Source organism: Mycena indigotica, assembly GCF_014461135.1.
Source record: "Mycena indigotica strain 171206Taipei chromosome Unknown Mind.scaff0006, whole genome shotgun sequence".
NCBI lineage: Eukaryota > Fungi > Basidiomycota > Agaricomycetes > Agaricales > Mycenaceae > Mycena > Mycena indigotica.
This window is the reverse complement of record NW_023503005.1, coordinates 1,010,028-1,031,219: the sequence shown is the minus strand read 5'-3', so window position 1 is coordinate 1,031,219 and position 21,192 is coordinate 1,010,028. Positions and strand designations below refer to the sequence as shown.

Here is a 21,192-nt window from a genome sequence, read left to right as displayed (position 1 = left end):
GTCGCCACAAAAAATACAACACAACGGAAGAACGGAACTCAGCATCCCAGAAGTACAATAAGCAATACAACTCAAGCTCTAGGTAGATTCTACGACATTATTTGGTCTAAATGGTAGCTCACCCCGAATCACAGAGGGAAACTGATGCGCGCTCAGCACAATGCCTCCCGCACTAGCCGCCGACGCCGTAGCAAAGTCTGCTATACGCGGAATACGAGCACTCAGCTATAAAATCGAAGCTTTACGCACGCCGGGCACTGCCTGAGTCCCGGCCTCTCTTCCGCCTCGGCTTCCAATTGGCATTCAGCATTGAAAAACTACCAGTTGCTCGATGGATGCAAGAACCACCATTCGCCACAAGCACTCAGCCTTGTGAATACGACAGCTTGGACGTCACCTCCCTCTCTGAGCTCCTGCATGGTGTGCGCAGTCGGCTAGAAATCGTCCAGGACCGTGTTTTTCTGGGTCTCTCCAATTACGGGGAGCGTGGACTGATGGATGGGTTGCGATCCGAGATACAGAGGCGATTGGAGGTTTGGAAGCGAGCTCTTAGTCTTCATTACGATCCGGCAGAACATCCTTATGAGGCCCTTATGTTGCAAGACTTTCTCCATTGGGAGGCCCGTAATATCTACCGCTTGTACTATCAACATTTCAAGATCTAAACAAATACTTTTGCCTCTGACCACCTCCCCTCCGATGCCTCTGACCTCCTCTCGCCTCTTCTCTCGCCTCTGACCACCTCTTCTTTCTACCTCTGACCGCCTCTTTTCGTACGCACATATCGAGGGAATGTGTAGATCAACCGAGTAAGTAATGTCCGAATGTGTGGTATGTCACGCTCAGCAATATTCACGGCCGAATATCCACGAAGAATTGCAGTGAGCATGCATAACACCCAGACACCACAATCATGGCTATTGCTTTGCTGAGGCATATTCTAAAATTAATCAGAATTAGTGCATAAAGCTGGTTAGAAGATCTCTTACCACTTGAAACAAAGGATGTGCAGACCATGGTATAGTTGCCTCCTTTGTGTTGATATGGTGACCATGAGCAGTAGCAAGAGCAAACATGTGGGAGAGAAGAGTTGAAATATCCTAGAGGCCTAAGCAGCTGGAAATAAGTAAATAATAACATACCTTGAAGTCAGCCTCCCAGCCCTCCACTTCTGCAAAACTGTCATAGAAGAAGACCAACTTCTCTTCAACTGATACTACAGCTAAGACCCAGTGCTGCTGTGAACGTCGATGCACAGGAATCAGCCACAAGGGCTTGCACCAATATTCGGTTGGAGCCAAATGGTGCCAAAGGACAGCGTCATCAGAACCATATTGAACCCGATGGAGGTCCAAGGTGTCGAGCAACGCACTGCGAGAAAGGTCCTCTGGTGTAAGGAGCGTTTTCATGATGGCTGTTGCAACTCCGTTAATACAGAAGTTGTTCAACCACTGCGTAGGCCCTTTGAGGCGAGCGAGGTCTTCAACATCTATAAGTTGCTTTCGGCCATGGATATCAATGATGACCCGTGTTTCATGGAGGGAAGGGGAGTGTTCTTGAGAGGAAAGGTACTGTTCAATAGCATGAACGAAGGTGGTGTCAACCTGCATTGGAGGCTAAAAGAGGTGAAATGAGGTCAGATGGAGGCATCCTAACTGGCAAAAGAAGCATACCACAGAGGATTTCATTTGAATCTCAAAGTTTCCTAGTTGGAGAAGATCTGTAGTACCTTCTTCATCATTGCCATCTAAGACCTCCTGGAAGATGTCAACTGATTCAGAGGGTTCTTCAGGCTCAATAGTTGACAAATCCTGCTCATCAGCATTGAATACCTCAAGTGAAGCACCCTCTGAATCAAGTAACTCCTCTGACTCTTCTAACTGGTGCCTCTCAGAGCCTCCCAGGGCTGCTGAAGGGTGCCTCTCAGAGCCTCCCAGGGCTGAAGGGTGCCTCTCAGAGCCTCCCAGGGTTGAAGGTGTTGCCAAGTTAGCAGAGGAAGCTATGGCCAATGATCCACTGCGAATGCCTCTAGACCAAGCAGCTTGAAGGCTGGATATATACCCAAGCCTTTCACGGAGTGGGAGGTCCAAGGTTGGATCTGGTAGGTGTCAGTAGGTAGAGAACAGATGACAATCTACAAGCCATACCGGTATTTCTCCGAACTGCCAGAGTTGCAATATTCAACTCTTTCTCAACCCAAAGCTGCATATTAGCAGATTCTAATTGGAGTCGCAAACCCTCCTCTTCGCACCGATCAACAATGTGAAGATTGCGAATACCTTGCCGAACGTCCTCATCCTCAAGCCATCGTGGTGGCCGACCCTCGGTAGGAGTTGTCCAGATGTCTTCATGTAGTGAGGAGTCTTCTCGGAGCGCAGCAAGAGTCGTTGGCAGTGGGCGTGGAACAGCAATCTGACAGTCAGGAGGCCTGAGAATCTCAAACTCAGAGCAGTAGGCGTTGAACTTTTTAAGTGCTTTGAGGAGAGCAGGTTGACGTTTTGTAATAGTTGACCGTGTTGCTTGATATAGCTTCGTTCCTAATGACAGTTAGAAAATAAGTAGATAGATAGATTTGAAGCATACCCAATGGTTCCCGTCGGCCTGATACCGCCTGATCAAGTGTTTCCCACTCCTGAAATGAGCCAATTGCCCTTTTGCGAATATTGATCTTCAGATCACGCATAGTAACAAGAAGTCGTGCAAGCTCTGGAGGTACCCCTTCTAGAGCAGGATAGATGTTATGAATGTTGAGCGATGAATATAAAGCTTCAGCCTGTTTTTCTAGGTCAGCATGAGTCGCCTCCAATTCACGAAGGTGGCGATAGGAGTCGGCGGAGGCGGTCTGATCTGAAATTGACTGCCGAACATCTACAAGCGATTTTTCGATAGCATCGATTTGGGCTTGCAGTGCAACAACCCTGTCAAGATCCTGACGTAAGCGCTTTGGAGCATCTAAATTGAGTTAGCACTGTTGATGACTATAGTCGCCTACTTACGCCTACGGCCAGATATTTGTGTGGCCTTCTGAGCCATCCATTCCTCCCGCAATTCAGGAACAGGGACACCACATCTGCGTAGAAGGCTCAACGCATCATGATACCGACGCTGGACATTCTTCGATTGTTGCCGAAGGACCCAATCTCCCAGTCTATAAAAACCGTCTGTGTTGACGAAGTTGATATACTGGTCTATTGTCCAGATTCGGCGTGAGTTCTAAATTTATATAATCATAAGATTGGAATTGAGATTTCAACAAAAACTCACCCATTGTCCACGTGTAATTGGAATCAGCCTCCGAATACGAGACCATAGCCTTTCGACAGATTCATGGTCAGTCAAGCCCATTCCACGAACCATCCGGGGATTGTACTGGAGCTGGCATCGCCACTCGTGGCCATACGCATGCATAGCGTTGAGAACAAACATAATGCGTTCTCGAACACCTGCCCCCAGAATATCAAACTAAACAAAGGAATATCAATATCAAAAGTGGTGAAGAAGTTTAAATAACCAACTAGATACTGGCTACGGTCAATAACACAGCCAACGTCATAAGCTTGGGAGATAGTGGCATTGGGAGGCAGCAGTTGAAGCACTTCCTCAAGAAGGGCAATGATATAGTAGTGTTGCTCTCCTGGGGTGTCAATGTTGCAGCAGAAAAGTGTCTGACCATGACGACAGACTAGGGCGAAGATGCCACTCGCATCATATCGCTTGGGATCGACGATTTTCTTCTTCTCATTGGCAGCTGTCCAATTCTCGGAACAGCTGTCATCCAGTGTTTGCGTTGGCCTCCTTCGCTTGGCCTCGTCTACCCGCCGTCGCACCTGGTCAACCTTTCCTTTGGAGACAAAGTGACGTGGGGTATAACCAATTGGGCCGTCACCCGCGGAACGGAGGTGCCGATAACTGAAACATGCATCACCCCCAAGCTGGACATCGCCACCACTAGGATATATCAGGACAGAGGCATAATACAAGTGCTTGACAACGTACCTGGAAAGTGGCCGGCCCCAAACAACCCCACCAAAAACACAATGGACAGCGCTCTCGAAGAGTCCGATGTGCATGGGAGGCTGGTGCAGCAGTGGCGGCGTTGGCAAACGCGGGAGTGGCGGCAGCGTTGGCAGACGGAGCAGATGCGGGGGTGGCGGTGGAGGCAGATGCGGAGGTGGCGGCCGCGTTGGCGGCGTTGGCAGCAGACGCGGCAGATGCGGGGGTGGCGGTGGAGGCAGATGTGGAGGTGGCGGCGACGTTGGGGGCGGCGGCGGAGGCGGCGGAGGCAGCGGAGGCAGATGCGGAGGTGGCGGCGGAGGCCTCGACAGCAGCGAGAGCTGCATCAACCCTAAGTGCGATGTGGTCGCGCAGGTTGCTCGACCAAAGGACTGCCTGCGTGAGGCTCCGACGAAAGGGATCTGATGCCTTGGCACCACTTCGCTACTTGGGTTGAGCATCAAGATATAGCATTCAACTTGAAAGACTCACCCCTGTGGATGAGACGTCATAACCACGCCGCTCATACACTGTTTGAAGTGCATGTGCAAGTGCCGTGATCGCGTCGCAAGATCGCTCGAACAGCGCCTTGTAAAGCTCCAAGAGGTCGATGGAGACCCCGATTCGCGGCTTCTGAGGCGACGAGGGAAAAACCCCATTTTCGACTAGGAGGACGGCAAGTGGCTTGCAGCTGCACGTCGAGACAAAGACCTTTTGTAAATCTGGAGGATAATCAGCAAAATAAAAGGTTAGAGTTCAAGGAAAGCGTACGCGTAGGGTATAGGCAGTCGACTGACTTGTTGACATAAGTATTGCATGAATTCTGGCATGGGTGGTGGAGGGACGGAGGAATGTGCGATGGTGGAGAGGCGTGAGTAGTCCGCTTGAAGTGGGCCCATGGAGCTTCCAGCAGAGGAAGGAGATTCCCCCAAGCATCCGCCAAGTTGTAACGAGAGATTACGACTCGGCGAGGGGGTGGGGGAACGTACACCGGCTCTGGGGGTGGTATCGGGAGGCTGTCGTCGGCCATCTCATCCACCCACTCATCATCCCCAGTGCCCTCGGTAGCACTTCCGAGTGCTTGCGCCGGCCCAGAAGTACTGCCACCGTCAAGCAGACGCGTTAGCTGCGATGCAAGGGCCGCACGACGCGGCGGCTTGACTTTTAGTAGGTCGGATGAGGCGCTTCATACGCCCGTCGCGTGCCTTGAGGGGACTGAGGTGATATACCCCAGCTCCAGAGGTGCTTGGCCGCTCATGTCGATTGGACGCACGACGGCCAGGGCGTGCGCTATTCGCCACCATGGAGGTCGGGACGGAAGACGAAGACTGATCGGCAATCCAAAACCAGAACGCCGATAATGATGTCATTGACGCCTTCTTGGTGGCGGACCACTTAGGTACATCGTTTACATACACAATAATGTACCTAACAGGTCTGACGTTTGACAGATCATAGGTGCCTGGGGTGATTGATGCAGGCGCAGACACTACCCGATCGCAGGCTGGTCACAGCCCAATCGTTGCTTTATCATGTCAACCACCTCAAGCACACCCACAGTTGATCTCACTGGCTATTCCCACATTATGACTGCCTGCTCTCGTGGGGCTTGGCTTGCCGAGCGCGCAGAGAAATCTCCCAATTTCGACCCGGGTTTGTTACTTGTATGAGATGATGACCTTTGCTCCTAACCGGTACTCTCTATGTAGACAACACCGAAACATTCATGTTCATTGGGAATGCAAGAAATGGCCGTGTTGAAATCGTGACAGCGGAGCTTAACACCCGCGTCATGGCAGCAAAGAGCGTCTGCAGCAACACTGGCGGCGATATCCGCAAAGAAATCGACCTCATCCTTGCTCTGCCATCTCACCGCAACATTGTGACCCATTTCGGTGCCCAAAGAGTCATTTCTGCTAACCTTTGGCTAATACGTTCCCAGCGAAGAGCACCCCGAGACAGATTTTTTACCCGACTTGGATCTTCATGGAGTTCGTGGGAGGGGGAACGATTGTCGACCTCAGCAAAGCGCTGGGTGGTATCACAGAAAATGAAGCCAGCGTGATAGTCTTCCAAATTCTCTCCGGTCTCAACCATCTCCACGAGAACCACGTCGTTCACCGAGATATGAAGGGCAGCAACGTCCTGATCTCCTTCACTGGTTGCGTCAAAATTATCGGTCTGTGTGGACCGAAACCCATGTGTGAGTGCAGCCATGGAGCCATTTCTCTCGATGACAGCATTCACAGCAGTGGGCGATGAGCATTACCTCGTTCGCAGTGCACCTTTTGTGGCGCCAGAGATCTTACTCGGGACTACGCTCTATGGCCCCGAAGTGGACATCTGGAGTACTGGGGCGGTTATCATCGAGCTACTTGAAGGAGGCCATCCATGGGAAGACTCCTTGATACTCGACATTTTCACACAGGTATTTCTCCCTCTCGTCGCACCAACATGCACACTGATGAAAACAGGCCTCCGCATACCAATGGCCGCGGCCCAAATCAATGTCAGCGCGACTTGAGGCCTTGCTTGGCAACTGTATTTTCAGGGACCAAAAGGAGCGCTTGCCGGCGGCCACTCTGTTGAAAGACTGCTGGTTTGACTTCGCGTACGTCTTTTATCTTGCAGGCGGTCAGTCGTTTATTTGTGGCAGGAACAAGATGGTATCGGGACATGGGGCAGTTTAGAACACTGGCAGGAGGCAGCTCGTCCAGGAAGAGTAGCACCTGGCTACTAGCGAATCGATATTCACGGGGCAGACACTACATAAATGTTTTCTCATTCGACTTGGGTTCTGATAGCCCCCTCAGCGGACGCCGGCCGCCTGGCCGCGCTACTGTGTTATAAATGGATTTGAATATCTGGGTGATACGTGTTTGTTGTGGGTCCAAAAGGGAGAGCTGCGTGGATGGAAACTCAGTTAAGAAGCACTTTTATTTGTCGCACGCAGTGTTGGCCAAATGTTTTGGTCACACGCTACCAACCTACCAACACAGGACCCCTGATTATCCCCCAAGAGGTAGGATTCTGAAATCGGTGAAATGAAAAATTTGTCCGCGTTTTTTGGACGCCAAACGCATATCGTTTTGTCCGGATTTTGATCCGACCTACCCCGAAGGTGCAAAATTTGTCCGGATTCGCATCCGACCTTGACAAAAAGCGCTAAATTAGCGAAAGTTAGCCGAGAAAAGGTGGAATTATAGCTAAAGAACAGTTTTTCAGGCTCTGATAGCCGTTATGTGCCACCTGATTTTTTCTTAAATGTGGTCTATTTCAATGTGAATTGCCCACCAAACTGACCTAACTGAGGAAAATTTGTCCGGACTTGGTTCCGACCTGTCTAAGGGTAAAATCTCTTGTCCGGACTTTGGTTCTAACTTTTTTGGCTCCAACCCGATTTTTGTCCGGATTCTGGTCAAACCTAGGTTGAAATTTTCCAAAATCTGTCCGGATTTTGGTATCCTACCTCTTGGGGCATAATCAGGGGTCCTACCAACACTACGCGTGACGTCACAATATTTCATTTTCATACCAACTTCCATGCGTGTCCATATTTTCGAGTCAAGAGGGATCCCGCAAGGCGTTCCGTACGAACATTTGACCACTGGGTCCGCAGACGCAGACATTCTTCTCACGGATCTCCTCAAGAATACCCATCTACAACCCTCCCAACATAGCATCGCGGCGTTTCAGCATAAGCAATTCGACTTTACATGGCAGTGGTCAACCAAGAGTGTAGCCCAGATCACGGGGCCACTGGACAATCATTCGGGAACCGGGCTGGAACTGTTGCTCATGCCACTGCGCCGTTGGGTCCCAAGTGATGTCCCAGATGACGTTATGCTCTTCATTGTGCTCTCAGCCCCGGAGACCCCCATCGAGCGACGCATTGCCTTTGCCCCAACTCCCAGCCAAAGAGCTAACAAGCAATCTCTGATCTTCGAATGCCAACAAGACGAACAACTGCGATTACTAAATGGCACTTGGGTGCCTCTCGATGCGGAGGAGACGACCATTGACTCAAGGTTCGACTGTCTTCCCGCAGTCTTCTATCACGAGGCCTTTCTCAATTATGCAATGAAACTCGACGAGCTGCACAGTTTGAGTGAGGGTGAACTGAACGATAAACTTAGAGAAGTAGAATCATTAAGCAATAAGCCCCATATGGTGAGCCGCTCTTCAGTCAACCACACTGTTATCTTACTTCTGTGGATAGACGCTTCAAGAAGCAGAGACACTCCTCACCGCCCTCACTTGCACATACCTAGACGAGGTGCAGATGCAAGCAGCTCTCCAACCTCTCGTACGACGTTACTTTGGACCAAAGATACTTCCCATCGACACCAAAACGAATCTCAAAATGTCCATTTCCGAAGCCTTAGATGCCGATGTTGATGACATTGGGCGCGTCAATGGGCATCTGATCGTCAAGGTCGATGAATACAAGACACGTGCTGTGCCATCGCTGCAGGGCGTTCTGGGCTCTCAAAAACATAGCGTTGAACCAGTCTGTCTTTTCTCTCCTGCCTGTCAAAGGACAGTTCTGATGACTGCGCAGATTCTCTTAGAGCAAGAGTGGGCGAAAGAGTACCCGACGGCGTTTCTCCGCAAATTCTATCCCATTCTCGTTACTAGTTACCATGGCTCGAATATTACTCCCTTGATCAGCCTCCGGAAGGGAGACCAGTGGTTTTCTCATCCCCTCGGCCACTCATTTGATCCGCTCAAGTATGGTTTCTCAAGTATCAAGCGCAACGACACTGTCCTAAAGCGTCTGGCTCTTTTTTTTGGCTACTGTTACTTGTTGTGCCTAGACATCGAGAAGATTTGCTCCGCAGAGACGACACCGCCACCCGTAGCACCGCAGATCTTCCCTGCAGATCATGATGATGGAGGCTTCCTCTCTCATTCGAATGTCCCTGATCCAAAGGTGCCACAGATCATGATTGCAGATTGGACACGCAACAACTCCTCATCTGACAATCGAACATTGACAGTGGTTCTCAAATTCGTTTCTTCTCGATATGGCACCAAAGCACATATGTTAGCCCAAGGACTGGGGCTTGCTCCAGCCCTGATCCATTTTGGTCCTGTCCCAGGCTCATTAGGTTATCATGTGGTGGTTATGGAGTATGTCTCCGGCATTGCCCCAGACAAACGACACGTGACGGCACTCGAAAACGCAATCAAGCAGCTAGATGAAAACCAGCTTGTCCACGGTGACTTACGCCTACCAAACATCATCTTCCTTGAGGATGGCAGTCTGAAGATTATCGACTGGGACTGGGCAACAGCAGCCGATGAACCATCAATCAAATACCCCGATAACCTCGATACAACCCAGGAATTTTGGGTAGGCAAGGCTGGCAAGACCATCACCGCGGAGGATGATATCAACATGTTGAAGGGTCTAGTAGAGAAACTCGGAGGGAGCAAAAGACGAGCAGAGGAAGAAGCAGGTCCAGACAAGGTCAAGCGTATGCAAACTGTTGCTTGAGTTGTATTTTCCCCCCAATTTTGAGTCCTTTGAATCCAATCATCTAACGCAGCTTCCACCGTGCAGTGAAATTCACGGCTGCAACATGGCAATCCAGATTGGGGCGGATCGGCAACTTGTCTGGGACGGGGGGTTGAGCGACGGTGAGCCGTGGGCTGATCTAAAATGACTGACTTGCTCACTTTCCGTCTAGCATAAGAGCTGTGCCCGTTCATTATTCCTCGTTCATCAACGGCGATGGTAACAAGTCCAGTGGAGCGCGAGACGAAGTCTGTGGTCAGAGACAACTTCAAGTTGAAGCCGCGTTGACCCACGAACTTTTAAAACACTGTCCCGGCCTGTCCGAGTCTTATTAGTTGGTCTTACAAAATCTGACCAAGCAGATCTGACGCCATGCGGACACACAACTCGAAACGAGCTCTCCAACGACAACTGTGACTACAACTGTGCAACACTAAACGGAGCCCGCTCAATCACCTGGGGCTAGAGGAGGAAATGCATTGTATTCGAAGTTTGTTACTGCTTACAAAGAACATCAACCCCCGAGTTCCCCAAGTTATCGCGACCCATACCTAATGGAGAGCCGGAGGATCAAGGCTCAAACCGGCTCCAAAGGATCCTCAAAGCGCTGCTTCGCCGTCTCTTTCCCGCAGGGACGCCAGAACTGGACCGGTATAAATGACTTGCCCTCACAAGCATCCTATTTCCTTCGCCTTTATCGACAACCTGGCGGCACTGTCCAAAAAGACATTCCCACTATTCGTGCTTTGACCGCCGAGCTGATCAACGTCTTCGAGGACTTTTTCGTCGATTTCTTTGAACCGCGCATCAAGGTACTGTAACGCATCGACCTTGGGACCAGGCGGATGGAAGGGCGAGGGCGGTGGGGTACTAGTAGATGTCTGCTCCGTGACCGTCGATTCGCTAGTCAGTAGCCAAGATGCTACTCTCCTTGACGAGCTGCCTCCTCCACATCCTGTTCTAAACTGCCCCAAGTCCTGATACCATCTTGTTCCTGCAACAGATAAACGACTGATCCGCCTGCAAGAGAGAAGACGTACGCGAAGTCAAACCAGCAGTCTTTCAACAGAGTGGCCGCCGGCAAGCGCTCCTTTTGGTCCCTGAAAATACAGTTGCCAAGCAAGGCCTCAAGTCGCGCTGACATTGATTTGGGCCGCGGCCATTGGTATGCGGAGGCCTGTTTTCATCAGTGTGCATGTTGGTGCGACGAGAGGGAGAAATACCTGTGTGAAAATGTCGAGTATCAAGGAGTCTTCCCATGGATGGCCTCCTTCAAGTAGCTCGATGATAACCGCCCCAGTACTCCAGATGTCCACTTCGGGGCCATAGAGCGTAGTCCCGAGTAAGATCTCTGGCGCCACAAAAGGTGCACTGCGAACGAGGTAATGCTCATCGCCCACTGCTGTGAATGCTGTCATCGAGAGAAATGGCTCCATGGCTGCACTCACACATGGGTTTCGGTCCACACAGACCGATAATTTTGACGCAACCAGTGAAGGAGATCAGGACGTTGCTGCCCTTCATATCTCGGTGAACGACGTGGTTCTCGTGGAGATGGTTGAGACCGGAGAGAATTTGGAAGACTATCACGCTGGCTTCATTTTCTGTGATACCACCCAGCGCCTTGCTGAGGTCGACAATCGTTCCCCCTCCCACGAACTCCATGAAGATCCGAGGCGGGTAAAAAATCTCTCTCGGGGTGCTCTTCGCTGGGAACGGATTAGCCAAAGGTTAGCAGAAATGACTCGTTGGGCACCGAAATGGGTCACAATGTTGCGGTGAGATGGCAGAGCAAGGATGAGGTCGATTTCTTTGCGGATATCGCCGCCAGTGTTGCTGCAGACGCTCTTTGCTGCCATGACGCGGGTGTTAAGCTCCGCTGTCACGATTTTAACATGGCCATTTCTTGCATTCCCAATGAACCTGAATGTTTCGGTGTTGTCTACATAGAGAGTACCGGTTAGGAGCAAAGGTCAAGAACTCATCTCGATTCTCATGCAAGTAACAAACCCGGGTCGAAATTGGGAGATTTCTCTGCACGCTCGGCTAGCCAAGCCCCACGAGAGCAGGCAGTCATAATGTGGGAATAGCCAGTGAGATCAACTGTGGGTGTACTTGAGGTGGTTGCCATGATGAAGCAACGATTGGGCTGTGACCAGCCTGCGATCGGGTAGTGTCTGCGCCTGCATCTCCTAGGTCAAGATACTTGCGCACGACGAGGTGTAGGTGGGTGTAAAGTCAAAAGGAAAGAAATCCAATCGAAGACTGTAAGTTCAAGACAACTTTCACGACGCGTAGTCACGTGTACGCTTACCTTTCCTCAAAGTGGGGACCCGCACATCACTATTGATGATGGCCTGATCATCACTAGCATAGCCACCGAAATCGTGTCCGGACCTCAAACTGAGTCAAACAACCCGAAATTGAGCATTATTTTGCAGGCTGAGGCATCGAGATAGCAGCAGAATAGTTCGATTATACTTAGATACAACAAAAATGGAAAATACTTGATAGATTAATGTGTATTACAACTCCGCCTCTTCCATCTCTATATCTTCCTCGTCTTCTGCCTCGAGAATCTGTCCAGAGTTTGCTGGGGGCTGTGTCTTGAGACTAGACCCATATGAGAGACCCAGCTCCTCTATCCTGGTGGCATAAGTGACTAAGCACTGCTTCAGAATTTCGAATTTTGCATCAACCTTCACGCCAGTGAGAGCAGGAATATCAACGCCACGGTGCTTCAACGCGTCAAGCTGGTCCTTGATCAAGACTCCAATCCACTTTTTCTTTCCTGGTGGTGGCCGATTTAAGTCTGCCCGACGTACCAAGTGAATAGCTTCAAGTCTGGCACGAGTTTCTTCAGCTTTCTTGGTCCGAGCAGCTTCTTTGGCTCTGTTCAGCTCCACCATAGCTCGGCGAAGCTCCCTCTGTGCCTGCTTTCGACTCTTCTCTAACCCGCTCGCATCGATCCGCCGAGCCTCTCTCATAATGAAGACATGATCCTCGGCTTCGAATAACGCATTCATGAACGAGATTGTATCGTTCCGCGAGAACATCGCCATCGCGTTAAATTGGTGAAGCGACAGCGTGGGCTTGCCTCGTATGGTGACCCGATAACTTCCCAGTAAGCCCTCGTTCACATCATTGGTTGTGGCCATCCATGCTAATCTCTTCTCTTCCTCAGAAAGATCATCTATTGGCCCGCCTGGGGCAAACTCAGCAGAAAATCGCGTCCAAGTGGCTAAAGCACCACGAAAGAAGGCAATGGTGATTGCGCGGAGATGCGGCAGCTCGGGAAGCAAACTGAAGACAGCATTTATGGCATCGCTGTCTTCCCATTTCCCACCATCGAGCGTGGCCGTCTCAAACGATGCATCGTCACCAACGAGAAGGTCTGGTGAGTCTATCATCTTTTGTATATGGTTCTTGACCTCAGCATGCAAGGGGCCAAGGTCCAATACGTTTTGTGCTTCACCATGGGACCCAGGACCACGAACGAGACGGGTGTATGGATAGGAAATGACATTTGTGTAGAGGGCCATTGCGCAGAGCTCAGTGATTGTTGGGATGTCATTGAGCGCAGCGTCAAGGTTCTTCTCAATATTGGTGTGTCCAATTACTGACGACTTTGCGAATGCGATCTCGCTAACGAACTTTCGGTAGCGTTCAAGATTGGCGACCACCATGCATGCTGCACGTCCGAAGCTGCCAAATCGATTGTTGCTCGTATCCGCGAAACGAAATCCAAACTCCGCGACGTGCGTGTCGCCTTGCCCAAGGTTCTCGTTCTTGTTCTCAAAAACACTACCAGCAAGCGCCATCGCCTTTACTCCACCACAGGTGGTGCTCTCCAGCGCATCTTTCTCCACATCGGTGAGTTGGTCATATGGACGAGCCCCCGCATTAAAAACTTGATGTAGAATCTTCGCGTTCTGCTTGTTCGCAAGTGGGAGTGGACTGCCGGCACCAATTTTTGACCATTCTCCCATCATCTCGACATTCCCTCCCTTGAAACTATTCATGTCCTTGTGCATGCAGCACCCCGCCCAGATGAATCCCGAAATCTCTTTGCGATCCTTCTCTGGCAACCTGTCGTATTCCTGTTGGCCCAAATCCATCAAAACCTCGTTCAGCGTTCGTCGATCGTGTTCGGCTTGCTCCAGGTCCGAGAGTGCGTTCCACTTATCCCACCCACCCAAGTCTGTGACTTTCTTCAGGTTCCACGAAGCCAGATAGAGGACGAGGTCTTCCATCGTCTTTCGATCCGGCGATGTCGCCCGCGCTGTCATATTTGCTTCCCCAAGGTTTCGTATGCCATTCTCCTTCTTCCATGTCTGAATTCCCGCCGCAGTCGCCTTCTCGTTATTCGCATGGTCGCCGTTCATGCCTTTTATTGCGGTAAGAAAGTCGGAGACTGTAAATTTTAGGCCCAATCGGCGAGCGATTGGACTCCGTGCAAGTAGTTCTTCTATCTCTTCCACTGCCTCTTTCCATGCGTTGACTGATCCTGCTGCAGTATGGTCCTTCGTCGCGTCAAGACAGACAACTCGTATGCGCGGGACGGACTTTGGGTCAACGTCAAGCGAGCCAGATGCGTAATCGGGGACTCGATGAGCAGAGTGGTGGGCCTCAAGATTCTGTTTGCGATGCATGGTACTGTCGGCGCTGACAGTCAGACCTGTAATATATGTGAGTGTCTATATCTCTTCGGGACTCAAAGCTTACTTCCGGACTTTAGCCATTCATAACCCAACTGTATTTTTCCTGCAACGAGACCCTCCAAAATCGCTCGCCCCACTGTTCGCTCACTCATCGTTGTCTTCATCTCAACACCCAGCATTTCCGCAATAAACTTTATCATCTTTCCGACCTGCGCTCGAGCACATCCCGCCGCTGCCATTTTCCGAGCTGCCTCTCGAAGCGATGCAGAGTATGCATGACCAGTCTTGCTACGGAAAACCTGGGTTGCTCGACGCGCTCTTGACGCCTTCTGAATTGTCACCGCTGACCGCTCCATTCGCCGCACCTTCTTTTCGAGATTCTTGACTGCCCTTCTCATCTCTATTCGGGAATCACGGTTTATCTGTCCCAGCTGCTGGGCCTCCGAAAACTGGTCCAAGATTGTCTGTCGGGCCTTCTGGAGGTCGGATTGTGTCCATTCCAACTGACGCTGGACGAGGGCTAGTCGCGTTTGCTGGGCTGCTGCAGCAAGACGCGCTTTTTCTTGTTTCTCCTCCAGATCCTTCACTTTGACCTCAAGCCGTCGGCATTTCCGTGACTTGTTTTCGTATTTTCGTTTTAACTCGTTATAGGACATTGGCCCTTGGATCCCATTCGAATTTGCGCCCACTGGACGTGCTTTTCCGACCGCTCGCGCTGGATGTGCTAGTGCCGATCTGGGTGTCAAAGGTGGGACATTCTCTTTCTTTGCTCCCCCCTTCTGCAGATTTTTGCTGATAGATGCCTTGCGTGCAGCAGAGAGCCTCTTTGGCCGGTATCCCGAACGCTTTTCGTCACCCATGAAGAGCTTGCACACAAGAGGGCGGATAGGCAGGTAGACACCAGGAATGTTGTTAGTTTAGCCCTGTGGTACAATGAATTCCGTGCATTAGGACTACTTGAGGGTATCTAAGCTGCTTCTGACACGTACCAGAGCCTTCCGCCTCGGCGGGGCCTTCTGGCGAGCCAGTCGACGCGTTTGATGTCTCTTGACGCGGTCGGTCACACTGCCAGTCACACCTCACTTTCGCCGACATTTTATGGCGTCCACTCAGCAGCACTAACCAAAAATCTTGGACATAGCAAGAGTATGCATACTGCTGCATGTTTTCCTCGAGACGGATTTTTTTCAGTTGGATTAATGGGCCACTTACTGACTGCCGCCTAAGAATGGCAACCTTGATCAAAAATGTGTTCCGAGCATCCCAAAGCTTACCAAAAGAGGTGATGATTCCGTCAAAAAAGTCATTTTTTAAGGGCAAGATGCGCTCAGAAAACGTATCGGCGTTTTGATCTACTCATTTGGCAGTGCGGCCTCAGAAGTAAACAAGTACAAACTACTGATTGATTTGATCATTTTACCTGTGGATGCCGGTCCCCACTCAAAGCTGTCCATGAGCTACAGTGCCTTTTACACTTAGGCCGCGCGTACAACAACAACAACACCAAAATAAAATAGTAATAATCGCAATAAATGTCCGTCCCCCCATCTCGCCTATGGAGCGACCCGCACAAAACCCCCATTCTTCTGGTACGTATATCCCACAACTTCAAACCGCGATAGCCGTTGATAAGCCGCTTGTGTGCCCTCGATGCCTAGCTTTACGCCGAGCTGATTCGGGTCCAACTTCTTCAACTGGACCAGAGAGTCGGCCGCTTCGCCCACCAGCCGTCTGATATAGTTGGCCTTGATCCCCACAAGACAGCAAACAGCACGGCGTGTGCCCACATCCAATCCCACCCCGTTTTGCAGTCGACCGAGAATCGCCAGCATCATGCCAAAGGCGGGCTCATACTCATGGGAACTGGAAGACCTGCAACAGCCCAACATGGTCATCTGTGACGACGATAGCATCGACCGCACCGAAATCGAGCGCTCCTGGGTTCAAGTAGACAGGCAGGTCGGTCGGGTCGAATCGTCGGACAAAGGTGGTGGCTGAACCGAGGATTGTTGCGACGGTATCACCGCCAAAGACATCGGGAAGCCGCAGACGATCCTGCTCCAACGCGCGATGAATGACACTTTCGAACAATTTTCTGGTCAGAAGGCGGGTAGCGGGCGAATAAAATCCCTCCGTCAGCGTGTCCCGTAGTCCTTCAAAGCTTTCGTGAACCTTGCTGGTAAAGCGATCAGCAACCTCATGCGATCGAAAATCGACTGTGAAATGCTTCCGGTCCAGCTGGAACTCAATCCGTTGTGGAGTAATCATGAATATGGGGTGGATATTTCCGTCGAGCAATTCCGTTGCACCAGAAGGAAAGAAATTCCCTTGGAGAACATTTACGATTGCAGCGTCATCAGACATCTTGGGTTCTGGTTCTTTGGCGTGAAATAGTTCTCTTGCAATGGGCCCTACGACCTTATATCGCCTTGAGATAGTAGCGGGGTCCATGTTGCGCAGATGACTTGACAACCATGAATTACTACAGTTGAAAAAGAAATGACGCACGTTGCCACAACGATCTCCTCAGTACTCCACGGCCTCATGAACCACAGCTCTGCATTGAACTGGTTGTGCATGAAATGCAGACGCAGTTCCCGCGGCGGCGAGGTCCAGATGAGACACAGACGATCCTTGAATACTCTCAGCGGAGTCCAAGTGGATATGTCTGAATCGTCCACGTCAATGAGAACCCAGCTTTTATTTAGGGCATTGTACTGTTTGATGTTGAAGTCGGCAATGCGGTATCTTTCGACACCAGCATCCGAGAAGAAAAAGGCCGTTTCCTTTTCTCTGATGAGAAAAAAGGATTGACCGCAGGCGAGCAAGAGCAGGACAAAGTAATCACACTGGAATGATTTACCGATGCCCGGCTGGCCCGTGAGGAAGAAAGTAGCCCTACCGAGTTCGATTGCCTTGAGGGCATGCCTATAGAACCGAACGTATTCATCACGGATAATGAAAGCAGGTAGGATCTCGCGTGCGGTATCATTAGAGTGTCGTGTATTTTTGCAAAGCGATTGATTGACTCGGAGATGCCCTAAGGCCCGTCGAAAGGATGGAGCAGATCCAAGGTCAAGATAGCGAATGGGCCGCTGTTCATGATCTTGGAGAGCATTGTCCTCTGCGCCTGCCTTGTTGGCTTCCAACTCGTCCTCCGCCAATTCTCCCTCTGGTGTCTCATCCTGTTCCTCGTTTGCTGGCTTAACCTGTACCTCGGTTTGTTGCCTTTCACTCTTGATCTGGTCAACGAGAAGGCTGGCATTTGTTTCGGCATTGAGCCAGTCATGATCAGTTGGGGACATCTCTTTGATGTATTGAGCTAAAGAGGGAGGTTCGGGATATGGGTTTTGCGGTGAAGGCAAGTCGATGGCAGGCTGCCCCGAAACTTGCTGAGGCCATAGTTCTTGCCAGAGCTCGAAGTAGAGGTCAGGAGCCATGATTCATACTTAAGTAATCCATTTGTTGTGCGATATTAGATTCCCTCGTCATAGATTCGACTTATTGATTCTATTTCTTCTTCCCTTTCCCCGCCTTCTCGGTCCCCCCACCGGCCTTCTTTTTCGGGGCCTTGATGAGCTTGTCTTTACTCACATCATCAGGGTCCTTCACTTTCTCCTTCTCGTCCTCCGAGTCGACGATCTCCTCGTCGACCTCAAACGCATCTTCAATGTCGGGTGCCGGCCCGCTCGCCGCCAACTTCTTGGGCGCCTTGCCCAGGTCCACCGCCTTGTAAAACGGAATCGGGTGTTCCGACGCGTTATACTTCTTGGTCAGCGCAGTCTTAGTGGCGGCCGAGATCTTTTTCAGCACAACCTCGTCCTTCCGCTCGTCAACGCCGAGCTCGATGATAGCATCCCAGTCTTCTTTGCTCAGATAGTACTCGTCCATTTTGCTGATGACAGGGTCGACCGCAGTCTGTTGTAGAACTTATTAGTGGTAGCAAGGTGAATAGCGTAGGACTGACTGTCCCAGACTCCATCAGCGGGGCAATGATATGTGGGAAGAGGGCGGGAAGGTACGATTGTCGAATCTCGGCCTTGTCGCCAGAGATCTTAAGGCGCATCCGCACGCCGACCTCAGTCAGGTTGCGATTTAGTTTTTGCTGCTTTGAGTTCTGGCCAAGCCATCTAGAGAGAGTGTTGGTCAGGTGCAAGAGCAATTTGTGACACAACTCACTGTGGAAAACTGAGTGAGTTGGCTCCGCCATAATGCGCGCCTTGTCCGTAGACAAAGGATGCTGGCCTTACAGTCGAGCAGACAGCATGTAATGGCATCAGACCCCAATGTTGTTCTGACCTTGGTTTCTCGTTCAAATCCTAAATACCTCCCCACCAGAGTAATAACTCACCCATGAATCATCGCGTCAACAAGGTCACCGTCCGATATTGAAGCAGCCGCCTTCTCCATTAATTCCAAAGACTTGAGCTGTTTCATTGGGCCGTCGTAGTTGCGCAACCGAGCGGCCTCTGTCTTGAGATAGTTTTCCTACAGAGCATGAACAGGGCAGGCCAAACAACAAGACTCGCCTACCTGGATGAATAGTGGGACAAACGAATGGTCTTGAAAATAGAGCTCCATTTTGTCCCCCAATGTCTCCCGAGCGGTCGATGAAAACATGTAAGGCCCGAGTATTTTGGTAGTTATGTCGAACGGGCTCATGATAGTATATTTTTCATTCATTTTCGCGCTAAAAGTAGATAAGCCATGGATTGGAAGTTTCAGAAAGCTCACAGCATCTTGCCGTCGTCGAAGCTCATAGTTTGACTGGATAACCGCCATGTTGACATCATGTTGAGTACTTGTCGAATGTCGGATTGGGCGCCAGCGACAAGTTGGTCGAGGACATTGGCGGGTATGCTCATTTTCTCTCTGTGTCCATGTCAGTTAGCTGCATGGAGAAAGACGTCAACCACTCACTTGAAAGCGATGGTCATTAGACGCGATCGTATCATGTTTGCCGCCGGACTAAGAGCGGTGTTCAAAGTTGAACAGTAAAGAAATGGTAGTATTACCGCTGGAAAGCTATACTGAACACGTTGTTCAGCAAGGGCTTCAGTTTCTGGGCCCCGCGGTCATTGGCGATGCAAATGATGGGAACCTGCACATGGATAGGTTTGCCACAAGCTTTCGAAACAAGCTGCTCACTTTGCTTTTCTTGATCATTGCATTCAGAGCACCCACACCTCCACGATCACCAGCAGACATTCCGTCGACTTCATCCATTATAAGACATGTCCGGTCCGTGATTGCAACGCCGTCTGTTTCCTGCAAAGGATAAGAGAAGTGGGGGACAAGGCGGGAATTGGCGCACTCGAGCGCCGGCAATATATCCATCCAACGATTTGTTGTTGACATTCATACCGTTCTGAACAAGTTAGCTGTGTCGGGCCCAAAGGAGACAGGACGCACCTCGACCAACTTCTTGCTCCGCGCATCACTTGCGTTCAATTCTATGGGCGTGAAACCCTCCAGCTTGGCTACTAGGTGGGCACTCGTTGTTTTACCGATACCAGGTGGACCAGTGATCAATACGGCTCGATAGACGTTCATGCCATTCTTGCCCGGCTTTTTGAATCCAGCCTTGAGACTAGTTGACCTGAGGTAAAATAAGACGAGACTGCAATTTTTCGGGCATCATAACAAACCAGTCCTTTAACCATTGCTGAAGCTTCTCTACTTGTCCCTTGTTACCACAAATCTCCTTTAAACTTTGCGGGGCATAACGCGTTGTCCATAGTTGGCCAGCCGGCTCGATAGCACTAGAAACATGACTTTCAGCAAATCCAGTGATAAATGTTGAAAAACAAACCTTGCCTGCTGCTGCTTCTCCCGTTTCTCCATTTCTTTGGCCGCGCTTTTGATAGCTTCTTGTTCTTTCTCGAGTTTTTTGGCCGCCTTCTCGTCTAGTTTTCCTGAACCTGGGCGAGTTCGTATGAGATCCAGAAACTGATCTTCGCTCAGAGTTTTGAGTCCGTGCTTCTTAATCGCATTCAGCTTGGACGGTCCCGCGTTTTCCCCCAGAACAACGAAATCGGTTTTGCCCGATGGTTGGCCAACGACGCGTCTAAGGACTGCTTAGTCAAAGGTCTTACAGAGGAAACAAGCGCACCCTCCATAGCGTTTCGCAGCCTCTGCGATTTCGTCACGGGAGAAGCTACTGAGCTCTCCAGTGAACACGAACGCAAGGCCGGCCAATGCATCCGGTGCACCGTCTGGTATTGCCTTTGAGCCCGGCGCTGACGGACCGGCCAATTTTGCTGCCCTTGCAGCAGCCCAGCTATTTTTCAGCTGAGTAATGGAGTGTGAATGAGCGGACAACACACTTGAATTTCGGTTTGCTCTCGTCCTTGGGTTGCTTAGAAGAACCCGCCTTGGGTTTCGGTGTGCCCTTCTTTGGCTTCTCGTCCTCTTCATCATCGTCAACCACGAAGTCGTCGTCTTTAGTAGTGGAGCGCCGTGGTTTGGGCTTGGTGCTTTTTGCCACTTTCTTCGGAGGTGAGTCGTCCTCCTCTCCAGAGGACTCAACAACGGTGTGTTTGCGTGTCGGTTTCGTAGGCTGCGTAATGGAAGGCCGTGGCTTGGGTTTCGCAACTGCCACAGGTTTCTTCTTGGGTGGAGATTCTCCTTCGTCCTCATCGTCGCTCGACAGCAATACGGTCGACTTGCGTTTCTTGGAAGGCCCAGGGTCAACCGCCATCTTTTCGTCATCACCTAAAGGAGGTTCAATTCGTATGTCTCAGCGGGATAAAGGCAAATCCACTAATTAAATCGATAACTTGTGATGCTGTGGGTTTGGAGGACGTCTTGAATACCCATTAAGCATTCGAGCCAGCTGAATAATACAGGCAGCGCACCGGAGTAGGTTTGGGAGTGCCTTGGCTCGAGAAGAAGGCACGAATGTCCTTGCCGCCGCCGTTGGCCTTACTCTGAGAGGACTTGGCCTGCGAGGATTTGCTGGTCGACATGGATGCAAGACAGATTGGTTGTGACATCACGTGAATGTGACATGGCGTG

General features: G+C 50.7%; 7 protein-coding genes across 7 annotated transcripts; 2 read left to right on the top strand and 5 right to left on the bottom strand.

The window, feature by feature from the left end:
* Positions 1–751: 751 nt before the first annotated feature.
* MIND_00678700 (uncharacterized protein) lies at positions 752–5,297 on the bottom strand (the record flags this gene model as incomplete). The annotated part of the gene is made up of 13 exons (XM_037363499.1): positions 752–940; positions 990–1,100; positions 1,143–1,616; positions 1,674–2,098; positions 2,148–2,537; positions 2,584–2,952; positions 2,997–3,213; positions 3,265–3,313; positions 3,355–3,996; positions 4,037–4,437; positions 4,486–4,715; positions 4,765–5,093; positions 5,140–5,297. 13 exons carry the CDS (start codon positions 5,295–5,297, stop codon positions 752–754), a joined length of 3,984 nt encoding a protein of 1,327 aa, XP_037219143.1.
* Positions 5,298–5,498: 201 nt separating this feature from the next.
* On the top strand, positions 5,499–6,683 carry MIND_00678600 (Mitogen-activated protein kinase kinase kinase NPK1; the record flags this gene model as incomplete). Its single annotated transcript, XM_037363498.1, has 6 exons — positions 5,499–5,646; positions 5,703–5,888; positions 5,936–6,196; positions 6,243–6,421; positions 6,468–6,604; positions 6,650–6,683. The coding sequence occupies exons 1-6, from the start codon at positions 5,526–5,528 to the stop codon at positions 6,681–6,683; spliced, it is 918 nt and encodes a 305-aa protein (XP_037219142.1). The 5' UTR covers positions 5,499–5,525.
* Positions 6,684–7,527: 844 nt separating this feature from the next.
* On the top strand, positions 7,528–9,493 carry MIND_00678500 (uncharacterized protein; the record flags this gene model as incomplete). The annotated part of the gene is made up of 3 exons (XM_037363497.1): positions 7,528–8,163; positions 8,213–8,503; positions 8,555–9,493. The coding sequence occupies exons 1-3, from the start codon at positions 7,537–7,539 to the stop codon at positions 9,491–9,493; spliced, it is 1,857 nt and encodes a 618-aa protein (XP_037219141.1). The 5' UTR covers positions 7,528–7,536.
* A 981-nt stretch (positions 9,494–10,474) lies between these two features.
* MIND_00678400 (Mitogen-activated protein kinase kinase kinase NPK1) lies at positions 10,475–11,645 on the bottom strand (the record flags this gene model as incomplete). The annotated part of the gene is made up of 6 exons (XM_037363496.1): positions 10,475–10,508; positions 10,555–10,691; positions 10,738–10,916; positions 10,963–11,223; positions 11,271–11,456; positions 11,525–11,645. The coding sequence occupies 6 exons, from the start codon at positions 11,643–11,645 to the stop codon at positions 10,475–10,477; spliced, it is 918 nt and encodes a 305-aa protein (XP_037219140.1).
* Positions 11,646–12,039: 394 nt separating this feature from the next.
* On the bottom strand, positions 12,040–15,035 carry MIND_00678300 (uncharacterized protein; the record flags this gene model as incomplete). Its single annotated transcript, XM_037363495.1, has 2 exons — positions 12,040–14,192; positions 14,240–15,035. 2 exons carry the CDS (start codon positions 15,033–15,035, stop codon positions 12,040–12,042), a joined length of 2,949 nt encoding a protein of 982 aa, XP_037219139.1.
* A 994-nt stretch (positions 15,036–16,029) lies between these two features.
* Positions 16,030–17,615, bottom strand: MIND_00678200 (uncharacterized protein; the record flags this gene model as incomplete). The annotated part of the gene is made up of 2 exons (XM_037363494.1): positions 16,030–16,639; positions 16,684–17,615. 2 exons carry the CDS (start codon positions 17,613–17,615, stop codon positions 16,030–16,032), a joined length of 1,542 nt encoding a protein of 513 aa, XP_037219138.1.
* A 70-nt stretch (positions 17,616–17,685) lies between these two features.
* On the bottom strand, positions 17,686–21,152 carry MIND_00678100 (Replication factor C subunit 1; the record flags this gene model as incomplete). The annotated part of the gene is made up of 17 exons (XM_037363493.1): positions 21,033–21,152; positions 20,939–20,981; positions 20,502–20,889; positions 20,288–20,455; positions 19,988–20,242; positions 19,824–19,937; positions 19,588–19,774; positions 19,490–19,543; positions 19,324–19,443; positions 19,191–19,276; positions 19,096–19,143; positions 18,910–19,047; positions 18,709–18,865; positions 18,527–18,663; positions 18,355–18,474; positions 18,143–18,305; positions 17,686–18,093 (listed from the first exon to the last, which is right to left on the bottom strand). Exons 1-17 carry the CDS (start codon positions 21,141–21,143, stop codon positions 17,686–17,688), a joined length of 2,697 nt encoding a protein of 898 aa, XP_037219137.1. The 5' UTR covers positions 21,144–21,152.
* Positions 21,153–21,192: the final 40 nt, after the last annotated feature.